At 37.8% G+C, this 12,348-nt stretch overlaps 1 protein-coding gene across 1 annotated transcript; it reads right to left on the minus strand.

The window, feature by feature from the left end:
* Nucleotides 1-514: 514 nt before the first annotated feature.
* Nucleotides 515-3,736, minus strand: LOC117408392 (cryptic protein). Its single transcript, XM_034013346.3, has 6 exons — nucleotides 3,456-3,736; nucleotides 3,224-3,273; nucleotides 2,880-3,047; nucleotides 2,175-2,289; nucleotides 1,957-2,066; nucleotides 515-1,159 (listed from the first exon to the last, which is right to left on the minus strand). The coding sequence occupies exons 1-6, from the start codon at nucleotides 3,476-3,478 to the stop codon at nucleotides 1,059-1,061; spliced, it is 567 nt and encodes a 188-aa protein (XP_033869237.3). The 5' UTR covers nucleotides 3,479-3,736; the 3' UTR covers nucleotides 515-1,058.
* Nucleotides 3,737-12,348: the final 8,612 nt, after the last annotated feature.

Genomic DNA, 12,348 nt, shown 5'->3' on the forward strand with positions numbered 1-12,348 from the left:
CATATAGGCAAGATTACCATCTTATAGACCATTTCCCTTTTTTATTAAAGGGTAACTAGCTCTTAAAACACATTTAAGTCACAGTTAAGAAATCAGTATTGGCCTAAAAGCAGCACAATAAACAGTATTTCCACAAAGACAATCAGTAAACTATTAGCCAGTTGAATTGTGTGTTAGATAGCAGGTTTGATATGGGCAATAGCACAAGGGTCAAGCCACCAATTAAAATGAAAGATCAGGGGGTCATTCAAGCCGTTATCAAACTGGCCTCATTGCAGATAACTGCAAAAGAATGTTGCAGCTCCAGTCTGAGAGGAGCACTGATAGCACAAGAGATGTTAAACAAGGATCACCCATCCATTCAAAACAAACATTTCAGCATTAGTAACAGGTTGCAGATATAGCATGGTACAATTTCAGTTCATGCACTGCAAATTCACCGTCCATTTTCTTATATTAACTAAAACTTGGCTTCACCAACCATTCCATGATTTCTCACACCCAGGCTGTCATATTAATATGTTGAGCAGGAGTCGTTCTTCTACACTGTGCTACTCACACCAATCACTTTTCAGTACAGTAATACAGTATAACAGGTTTAAAAATGTGAGTTTAGTTTTGCAAAGATTTACTTAAATACAAAGTTGTAACAATCTGAGCAGTTCTACTTACAATTCCTATTAGATGTCACCAAGTTCCAGACTATTAAACAACACATACCAAGGCAACAACTAAGTAATGTTACATCACAATATTGAGAGCTTCCAAAAATAAGACTAATATCCTTATCAAGTTATATTTACAGTGTCAACATACAGTATTTACAATTTTAAAATGTATACAATAAAAGGCATATTCCATATCATTTACAGTAGCAGGCCTTCCACTGGAAGAATTCACTCTTTACTATTTACCAGACATTTACAATATTATAAAATTGCTTTCACTTTAGATTAACGTTTTCATTGGACCCTTGTGGGTTACCTTCATTGTATCTTGATTTTCTAATGATAAATGATGGTCAAGTTTCAGCACTGAATTACTAGACTACTTTAAAATCATACAATTACTGCCAGCATAAGGAGAGACATGAAAATGAACACGGATTGCTGTAATCTGCAGCCCTCAGAATGGAGTCTGTAGTCTTCCACATCCTCATCTGAAACAGAAGGAAGGATATGCTTATTGTCAGTGACCATGAGAAAACCAAGTGGTGTTAACCTGTGTTTAAGATTTTAAAGGGTGCTTCTTTCATATTTCTTTGTAAGACAAAACGGAGCCATTAGCAGTGATAACTGGTCACCAGGCTACCAGTCTCCTGGCAGGCAAAGCTGTGAATGATAGTAATCCAGGTCTATTCAGATCGAAATGGGGGACCCATTACGCCCCATTTCCAAATGTACATATTTCCTGAACCATCAAGAAGGATACTCCATTCATAACAAGCACTTATGAATGAAAATAAGATGCAAATGTTCTGTCATTAAAAGTAAAATGTAATCAATTTAAATAAATGCAAAAACACACTACAAGCCCACTATCAAGTAAAGTTTAACAGTGTAAAAGTAAACCTTTAACTGAAAATTGACTTTCAAAAGCATTGCACATTGACTTAATGTATTCCATTATAGTTAGATAACAGCCTTAGTCAGAACCGAAGTACCTAGAACTGTAATGCTTGTTCAATATGATTTTATATATTAACTACTCTACTTAAGGAGGATTTAAACATTTAGGTAATGCAGCGATTTAGCAAATTTACTATCCCAAATGTCTAATCTAGGTTTTCGGACTACTGAAATTATAATTGCAATGCTTACTGGCACCCAAACCACAAACCTGACTTGGGAAATGCTTACTTTAGGTTCGCCATATACCAAGAAGACATGGCACAATGCTTTCCCAAGCTAAGTTTACAACAGGACGATTAATGAATACAGAATATCATGCACTTACCACAGTTGTCATGAAAAACTTGGTGGAAACAGTGTAGTATCCCAAACCCACATCGACAATATGAACATCCTTTTTGTACCCATTCACCATGAAGAATACCACCACAGTTTCTGTTGAACAACAAAAACATACATAAGGTTAAAATTGCACATAAGAAATGTAATATAATGCACCAGAAATACAAACAAGAAATCTTTGATGGCCACCGTCTCATTTACCTGTTACGTTCATCATATTCACAACTTCTGCCTGTAAAGTGTTTTGGGCATGCACAAAAGCTGCCAAGAATACATGTACCACCATTTTGACAACAGCTTCTGCTTAATTTTGCACCTTTGAATGAAAAACAAAAACAAAAAAGTTAGGGTCCTATGTCAGCTCCCAAACATATAGTAATACTGTACATGCAAGTTGGTTGTGTAGAGATTTGCCATAAACTAGCAGATCCAACTGGATATTTCAGGCAGAATAATAATTAATAAACAACTTAAATTCAGAATGACTTTACATTGCAAATACACTGCATGGCTGCTTAATTTACTTTTCCACCGTTCACCCTGGAAATCCAAACCTTCAAATCAAAGGGCAATAAAATTAACTGCCTGGAGGTGTGTTTGCTCAGTTAAGTCAGTTTTATTTGTGCAGCGGGAAAGGTAAAACGACCAGAAGGAAAGTACAATGAAAGCTACAATGTGGCCTTCAAAAAAAAAAAAAAATGCTGTTCATCTTGGGTCAAGTTTATGACCTTTCCACACAAAGTTCATCACAGCTTTTGTTTACAACAGACGATTGATCGGAATTAAAAACAAACATCACAAGGATATTGTTTTCTAGGATTATACATTTTAAGAACAGTCCCATGTGCTTCTACAGTATAAACTCACAATGCTAATGTGAAATGAATAAGACAACGCGAAACGTACTTCCTGTAAGGCCAGTGAAAGGTAAAACAACTCCAGACTCTCCGTTTTTCCGTACTTCGGATCGAGTATTCATTTCATTGAACTGTTTTAAAAATTCGGCGTGTTGAGGGGTTTGCTTTTTTGACGAATCAGACAGTCTGGAGTCTTCACAATCCTGTCCCATGCAACCTACATAAAAAAAAAAAAAACATATACAAATTAATGCATATAAAAATAACTTTGAAACGTACTACCGAACACCACCCAATGTAATCGAGACTGCTAAATTAGTGATTATTGCAAATACATATAATATTACATACAATTGAAAACATGCTGGGTAGCATAATAAAAAAAATACGTACCTAGTCCAAAATGAATTACTTGGAATGTGACTACCACAGAGAAGAGAACCCTGAAAAACAAATAATATTCATTAAAACACACTTTATAAAAAGTAATAAATAAATAATAAAAAAATGGATACATCGGTGGATTTTGGCTCACAGACAAGTGCATTATTTTACTTTACTCACTCTACAAAAGCTATAAATGACATTATTTATTAGTAAAAAAAAAAAAAAAAAGTCTCGTTACCCAAAATAGCATTCACAGTGCATTTTCTTCTCAGCGCCTGGTAGCGAGGACCCAATTTAATTACTTTAATCCAAAACTATCTTCACGGAATTGTAAAAATATTAGAAAACTCCAAGTGAAATGGATGTTGAGTCGCCAGCTGGATATAATCGATGCTACTAAACGCAGAACACTCCTGAAACTCGTTCATGTCGAAGAATGACCAACTAATACCTTTACCATCACAGCAAGCCCATAGTCAATGGGCTTTTGACAACCAATTAGCACCTATGAGCCCCACCTCCAGACCAGCGATCCCTGAAATCTTGCACGGAGACCTCAAATGCAAATGAGCGCTGAAATGCAATGTATGCTGATGTTATTAAAACTGTTTTACAAACACATTTTTGTTGTTGTTTTTAAAATATACTACGGGTACCGTAAAAAAAAAAAAAACACCTTAAAGTTGGACACCAATGTAACACTTTTCTTAAGCCACTGGCTGTTCCAAACTTAAACTTACATTTAAATAATGTCTTCAATGTTGACATTATTTGCCGCTACTTGGAAACTTTAAACGATGGAATATTTAAAACCATGTTGATATCGACCAGCAGTGATACTGAACAACATGTATAAATTGAGGACAGTACTTAGGGCATGGTCAGGAATTTAATTGTGTCAGTGTAATAATTAAGTACTAAAAAAAAGGACTGGAAGATTGCCTACCCCTTTATACATTTACCACAGTATTTTTTGCACCTTTCACCTAGTTATACTATGCATTTACAATAGTTTACCCTGGTATGCCATGCTTATTTATATTCTTTACCAAACCTCACTATTCTTTACAATGCCAACCAATGCTTTCACAATGCTTTATTAAACTTTGCTATGCTTTTACTATGAGAAACTTTTATAAGGGATCTCTGCATTACAGGGACTTGACATTATTTTTAAAAGTGTGCATAGACAGACAAGAATAGGTTTTATTTTGTTATTTTTTACTCTCTTTTTCTACTTCTTACTGTCTGAAGGCTGTGCTCCACTCTGTTGTAAGCTACGTGCTGCTCCGGGTGTGCCACTACACGCAGTCCAGACCAAACTATCTGTAGGCAGAGCTCCACACCACTGCAAGCTATGCGCTGCCCCGGTTGTGTGACTGCACATGGTCCAGACTAGACACCCAGCCCAGTACCTTTGGTGCTTGTGCCCTCGGTGCTTGGTACCCTCATGCCTCAGCAACCTCAGTGTCTCGGTACCCCAGAGCCTTGGTGCCTCGGTGCTTCAGTGCCCTCTGTGCTTAGACGCTCCCAGCATCGGTGCCCTCGATGCCTCTGTGCCTTAGAGCTTTGTTGCCTCGGTGCTTCGGCGTCCTCTGTACCCCAGAGCCTTGGTGCCTCGGCGTCCTCAGTGCTTAGACACTCCCTGCATCAGTGCCCTCAGTGCATTGGTCCTGTGGAGGGATGCTTCACAGGACCAATGCGATTGGCATTCTACAATCGGCACCCCTCCCTGAAACACTAGCTTTGGAGCTGCACTTGGTTTCAGGCACACTGCTGCTGGTGTCATGCTTCCAAGGGCAAGCTCTGGGCCAAAGCCTGGCAGGCCTTGTAGTGGTGCGCACACAGCTTTGGCTGCCCCAGGCAAGGGTCCCGGATACGGACAAGTCTGCCTTGCTGGGCGCGCCTATCTCCCCTGGCCATACATTCAGGCCAGCAGTGGAGGAGATCCTGCAACGCTCCCACAGAGAACGGGATGTGGCCTCGATGCTCCCTTCTTGTGCTCCGGTGTAGGAGAGGATGAGACGCTGGTGTCCGCCTGTGACACAAATTGTGAACCGGACGGTTCCGATCCTCACTGTGCCACGTGGCGACCTGAGGCATCGTCTTCAGGCTTCCAACGGCAGCTAATAACCGGTGCCGCCTGCAAGGACGGGGAAATGCCGGACATGGGGCCCCAGCGCAACAGCGCTCCGGGAGGCAGTTCTAACGCCACCCTAGGCAGCTTACAAAGCAGGCTCCACTCCAGCCTCAGCAGCCCCAGAAGGGCCCCTGAAGACTTGCAGCCTCAGATCAACCCCTTCACAACACCAGCTACAATACTGGTGCAATTGCACCTCAGACATGGTTACATCCTTGAGCGACCCTCTCCAGGTCTTGGCCCTCAGGCAAGAAGTAAATACATTACTTCTCAAACAAGCCATTCACCTCATAGAACCCACCTCTCAAGAGGAGGGGTTCTACTCGAATTTTCACGGGTCTTTGCTCCATCCTAAAGGACAGTGGCCTTCACCCCATCCTAGACCTGAGACATCACAACGGGTTCCTGAGGGAGAGGATGTTCCAAATGGTCACACACCGTCACATCCTCCAGTCTGTCCAGTTTACCACAGTGGACTTAAAGGACGCACATTTTCACATCTCTATTCCCATCTATGGAAGGGTCCTTAGTTTGGCGGTAGCGGGACGTCCCTCGTCTGCTGTCTCCACTCATGCACCTTTGCGACAACCAACAACAAATGCCGAGGTACTGCACACATTGCAGCTTAATTGAACAGTGCATCAGCCAGGGGGTGTTATCTGCTCTATGCAGCTATTGTGCAGGCAATAGCAGGAGTGGTAACTGTTACTATTTTACCTATTATGTATTACGTTGATTTTGTTAACTGGTTTTCTGGCACTGAACAAAGAATAGTGTGGTTGGGTATATCAGAAGCAACCTGACTTTGTGTTAGTGAGAATGAAAGAAGACAGCACTGGAATCACCATCAGGAGCTGAGATAGAGTTATCTACCAGAAGAAAGTCTGCTTTAGATCAAGCAGTTGGGGAACAGGCCAGCTCACTGGACTCGTCTCAAAAGCACGCCCCCTCCTCCTCCTGGGCTGCTGAAGAAAAGCACTGTTATCAGTATTTTATTCTACCAAACTAGCCACCGTGCATTGTGTGTAATAAAAGAGAAGGGATGTTTGCTTGTTCTTTATTGTCTAATTACAGTCAATAACTTTGTTAACAATATTTTAACACACATTTGATGTAACAAAAAAGAGACACATTTACCAAATATTGTTTCACTTACTGTGTCCTTGGATGAAATTTACAGCAGGTTGTAAAACACTAATTGCCTGTTGTTAATTTGTTTTAGTCAATTAGGAAAACAAAATCATAAACAGTAATTAAAATAGAGCTAAGATTACCAATAATGATATATACTATAATGAGATTAAAACTGTAGTTTTATTATTATTATTATTATTATTATTATTATTATTATTATTATTATTATTATTATTATTATTAATAATAATAATAATAATAATAATAATAATAATAATAATAATAATAATAATAATAATAATAATAATAATAATACATACATACATAACATAATAATAATAATAATAATACATACATACATATTTCTGTGAACATCACATTCAAAACTGAGAAGATGCAGTCATTCTGAATCTGATTGAAATTGAATGAATCAGCTGGGCAATATGTAGCAAATGCATAGTTGGTTGATGGGAGAATTAGATTGTGTCAGGCATCCTATTTTCAAGTAATAATGACACTCTATTCTATCCCCAATTTTGTGTAATAACTGCATTTTAAATTAACCCCTACAATGTAACATTCATATTCCTTCTATGAACATAATACTTGCTGTTGTTTTAAAGTAAAACTAAACTATTAGCCATCTACATTTTGGTACATGATGAAAGTCAGGATGAGAGAAACTGTCTTTAAACAACATAATGCATATTAACAGAATGTCTTTTACAGTTTTACAAAAAATCACATATTATTTACATTAAAGACATGTTGTGCCCTTACCTAATTCTATTCAATGACAATGTTTCAGCAGCGGCAGCACAATGGCATTTCCATGGTTCTATACAAAGAGGCAATGGTAGCTACAATGAAATTATATATGACCCATTTGTACATTTTCATAATTTCTATCTCAAAACACACAGATGACCCATTTTACTACCATGGTTCCTAAAGCCGTACTAGACAGTGTGTTTCTTTATCTAGATATTTGAATGGTATTGTGTTGCCATTCCTGGTTATGCTAGTTGTGAAGGTAGTTTTATGTTTTATGTATTTTAAACTCATTTTGACTCAACAACCTCTACCAATGGCTCTGTTAGGGTTTCTTCAAATGAATACACTGGTTTTACATGGTTTTAATAACTCTTACTGTATCACTTGTACCAAGCTTATATTTTGGGTATTCTCTAAACAGAGTTCTCTGTTGTCTTCATATAATAATAAAGGCTGAATAAAAAAACCCAGACCCCCCAGCAACTGTAATGCACAGATAACTAATGTCTTTATTACAAAAGAAGAAATTATGCCAGATAATGTGTGCTGGTTTATAGAGGTAGCTACTGTAAAAAAGCTATAAATGACAAACTATCTGAACACTGAAAAACTCGATTACACTATCGTATTTATGCAATATACTTGATTTTTTATTTAAAAATCCTGTGACGATGCCATATTGTACACTGGCTTTAGACAGAAAAGACATACAAGTCATGCCGGATTCTATAATAGGTTCCAAAGTGGAGGCCTTTGTGACATTCCTGTGTATCAGAAGTGGACAGTGTTCTACACAGGATACAGCTTACAGATTTGGAATCCTGATGAAAGTCAATAACAAAGAGATTCATTTAAAACTGCACAGAAGAAACAAAAGTGGTTTGAATATCAGATATCAGACAGATTAATTTAAAATATTGATTATGTGTAGCGTGAATACAGATGTATCAGATATTGTACCATGTTTTAATCCACTGAGAATGAACCTAATCCATATAACTGTCAAAAATGCCCTCAGGGTTACTGCAAATCTGTTTACTTCAGTGCTTCCTGAACAGTTTGGGTCACAATGTCAACTGATGCCAAGTTATTCTTTATAACTTTAAGCCTTTTCTGTTCCTTGTTTTACTTCAGCATGTCGATGATCCAAGAACACTGCTCTCTACATGATTTAATGAATAGAACAGGGACATAGCCTGTTGGCTTTTTCAGGGATTCCAGTGCCTTAATTAAGGATGTGTCCACACAGTTACAAAACTAAAATGCATACTGTCTAACTCCCCATAAAAGCAGACTCTAAAGAAAATGATTCACAAGTTTGTTTGCATTTTAATAAAAGCAACACCTCTCTGTTACTCTCCATTGGAAGCTGTGTTGTGTTTTGCAGGATCATTACAGAAAACAGGCCCAGAAGTCATGTAAACGGATTTAGAGTGGTTTCATTATAACCCACAAGACTGCCATTATGGGATAATCGGAGACAATTGCCTCCAGATTAATACAAATAACTGAAACCCTGGTTTAGCTTGTATTGCATATTTACTTCTCAATACCGTTATATTCCTTGATGTTGTTAATGTGCGCAGTAGTTCTGATGAAGTCGTCTGTATGTAGATAGATAGGATGACAGAATTATGAGCATAGTAATACACTTGAGCATGGTAATACACTTGTCAATGTTTACATGTTCTAAACAAGTGTTATATTATTATTATTATTATTTATTTCTTAGCAGACGCCCTTATCCAGGGCGACTTACAATCGTAAGCAAATACATTTCAAGTGTTACAATACAATTATATATTATAAATATTATATATCATTTAAGATGAGAGTTTTCACCTTTTTTTGAGTAAGAAATGACCTATATAAAAAACCTAGGAATCTACTTGAGATACAGGTAAGGTGACCAGATTTCCAAAGCTCAGAACCAGGACACATAAATTAAAACAGTTATATAGATATAGCTAGAGAATCTTCAGTCCTGTCCCATCCTTTCCTCTCAAAAATGTTCCTGTTCCATCCCATCCCATGAAAGAGTAATCATTTCCAATCCTGTCCCATCCTATCCCATGAAAGAGTCATCATTTCCAATCCTGTCCCATCCTATCCCATGAAAGAGTCATCATTTCCAATCCTGTCCCATCCTATCCCATGAAAGAGTCATCATTTCCAATCCTGTCCCATCCTATCCCATGAAAGAGTCATCATTTCCAATCCTGTCCTGTCCAAATTTTTCCCGTCCCGTCCCGTCCCATAACTTTTTTTTTTTTTTTAATTCCTGTCCCATCCTGTCCTGTCAAAAAAAAAATCCCATACCATTCCATCCCGTGATAAACAGAGATCAATTATTATTTGGAGGTACAGATATTTTCGTATTCATGTATAAAATTAGGGTTTATATGGTTTTGCATTAAACAATACTGGTATACTACTAGTAATTTGTTTTTGTTTCAGTTTTTTTCAGAACAAAATACAGTGCAAGCACAGGGTCTTTATAAGCACAATGTGCAATATAATGACGTGATATATAAATTCGGTAATATAAAAACAACTGTTTGGAGTTTTGTGCGGCAGTTTCAGTTTCTAAGCAACCCGGCTCAGAGATTTTAGTATGTCAATGCCACAATAAACTGTCAGTGAAATACGGTATTACGAACCATTAATTCATTAAAAAAATAAACAACAATAAAACATGGTATTGAAATAATATTTCATAAACGTTCATGGAGTATCCATCATATATTTATTTATTAAAAATCGTAGTATTATACATACCCCTTCAACATAGCGCCGAAGCAGTACTGCCAAAAACTAGTAGCTGCTACAGCCAAATCGTAGCCTTTGACATCTCTGCATTATGATTTGCACATCCTAATATACTGTACATATGTATAGAGAGAGATATGTTAAATACATGCCAGTAGCAATCCACAGCGTTCGGTTATTTTGCTAGTATCAATAATCCATGTATCAATATTGTTAACAAAAGGACTGACATAACTATATAATTATGGGTAATATGAAATATTTTAAGTATCAATCTATGGTAAACGTAAGGGTTTTTATTAACCATTCCGTATCGCCAGGACGCTGATTCTCCGTGGACATCTGCTGTCCCACTGGTCCGTCCGCGTTGGTGTTGTCAGAGTCTCTCTCCGAGTTTGAACATTCTGATTTGGAGGCATACGGCTCGAATTGATACAGAGACAACCCCTGTTTTCTCTCTCTACGTCTTATCCATCACTACATGATTCACATTCATAAGAGGTGTCTGAAACTGATACAATTAGGCTACTCTCACTTTCTCTTTCAGTACGTTTACATGAGCATAAGAATTCCGATATTTTTCGGAAAACTAAGTTTTCAGAAAACTAATTCCGATATCAAAAGTCATGTAAACACATTTTTGGGAAAACATATTGAAATAGCATACTGCGCATGTGCACACTTTGACCCTTTTCTCCTGCACGTGGTTTTAGAAAACTGAGAAAATATTAATAATCTGTAGTCAGTCTGCATGCATCCATTTGTCTAGCTAGGGATAAAGTAATACATTTGTTAAAGTCTGTATGTATTTGTTAATAGTCCATACTGAAGCTAATTTTTTTCCGCTTTAAAATGACGTGAGAATTTAAAATAATGTCTGCAAAAGAAACCGGTAATATAGAACAGGAAAAGCTGTTGGAAAGGTTGATTGCCCATTGACCTGACACTTCGATAAAGCACTTGAGTTATTGGATTGGTCTTCGTTCGGTCACAGAAATGTCCGTTCTGTTCAAATCGTACTTGGGCTACTACAGTACTTCGCATGTGAAATATCTTGCGTTTTCTGAAAACTTCAATCCATGTATACAGCTGAATTCTAATTAGATTCTCTATCGTTAATCATAAAAACACATAAAAGTGATGTATTAAGAAAATCTGATTCAGTTTTCTGAAAACATTTGTTTTCGGAAAACGCTTTGTCATGTAAACATACTGACTGCCATCTATACGGGCAGATGAAAGGAGCCTGAGGTTACAGTCGCCTGGCCCACACCAGGAAATGGAGATCGCCCTCTGTGTATTTCCGGGTATTATTTGATTCATTGTAGCGAGATTAACCCTCTCAGGCACGTCAGGTGCAATTTATTTTCACACGCAGAGTTTATTTTAGATGCGCTGTTTAAAAAGTGTTTTTTTTTTACAGTAAAACAGGTTTAAAAGGCACTGCATATCAACAGGACACTCAGTACTGCATCTCCAGGCCCACCCCACCCCTTGTTTGCTGTATTTTTCACATACCTCATCATAGTAGTGCATACCGATAAATCATCTCCTGATCACTCGTTTTATCACCAAACTCAATAATGCGATCCAAGTTATTTATTTTATTACTATAACATCTCAAAAAGCTCTGGAATTGTCTGTGATATCCCCTGAGGGCTGGATGCAGAAGTAGCTATCTTGTTTGTTTATGTTCGTGTTATCTCTGTGGTGCTAGGGCTTTGTGTATTGCTTAGATCCGCCCCTTTGTTATTTTTTTTATTTTTTACGGCTTCTCTTGGCTCCTATCGGTCTCACTTGGCCATTGAATGTTTTTCTCGGCTTTTTCCAGAGAAAAAACGACTAGAGACCTGTGTTTTATGTCTTTTTGATGATGACATCGGACCGGAAAGGGAAAATTGTAATGTCGGACGTGGTCCGACATAGGACCGCAAAGGGTTAAACACAATTTGAAGAGCAAAAAACACTCTTCCTGTCTGCTGGTGGCAGAGTAGTCCCCTTCCTTCCCATTCCCGGAAGCTTAAATCCTGTTCTTGCCTGTCCTGAGAGCTTTATTTTTTTTATATCCGGTTCCCATGAGCTTCACTCCTGTACCATCCCATCCCGCAAAATTTAACACCATTTTTTTTCCGTACCGCAGGAATCCCACGGGAGTCCCATCTTCATGTCACTCTCTAATCAGCGCCTTCTAGAGCATCTATACAATTATACAAATATAATATTCACCCCTAATAAAAACCATAGCCAAAAATAAACTATACAAAAATACATATCAAGAGTTACAGTACAATTAAGAGCAAGATACAACATACAT

Source organism: Acipenser ruthenus, chromosome 2, assembly GCF_902713425.1.
Source record: "Acipenser ruthenus chromosome 2, fAciRut3.2 maternal haplotype, whole genome shotgun sequence".
Classification (NCBI taxonomy): Eukaryota; Metazoa; Chordata; class Actinopteri; order Acipenseriformes; family Acipenseridae; genus Acipenser; species Acipenser ruthenus.

Coding starts and splice junctions, on each gene's coding strand:
- LOC117408392 (XM_034013346.3), bottom strand. CDS start 3,478: ATGCACTGTGAATGCTATTTTGG. Junction 3,048..3,223: donor AGTAATTCATTTTGGACTAG/GTACGTATTTTT, acceptor TTTTTTATGTAG/GTTGCATGGGACAGGATTGT. Junction 1,160..1,956: donor AGTTTTTCATGACAACTGTG/GTAAGTGCATGA, acceptor CTTCTGTTTCAG/ATGAGGATGTGGAAGACTAC.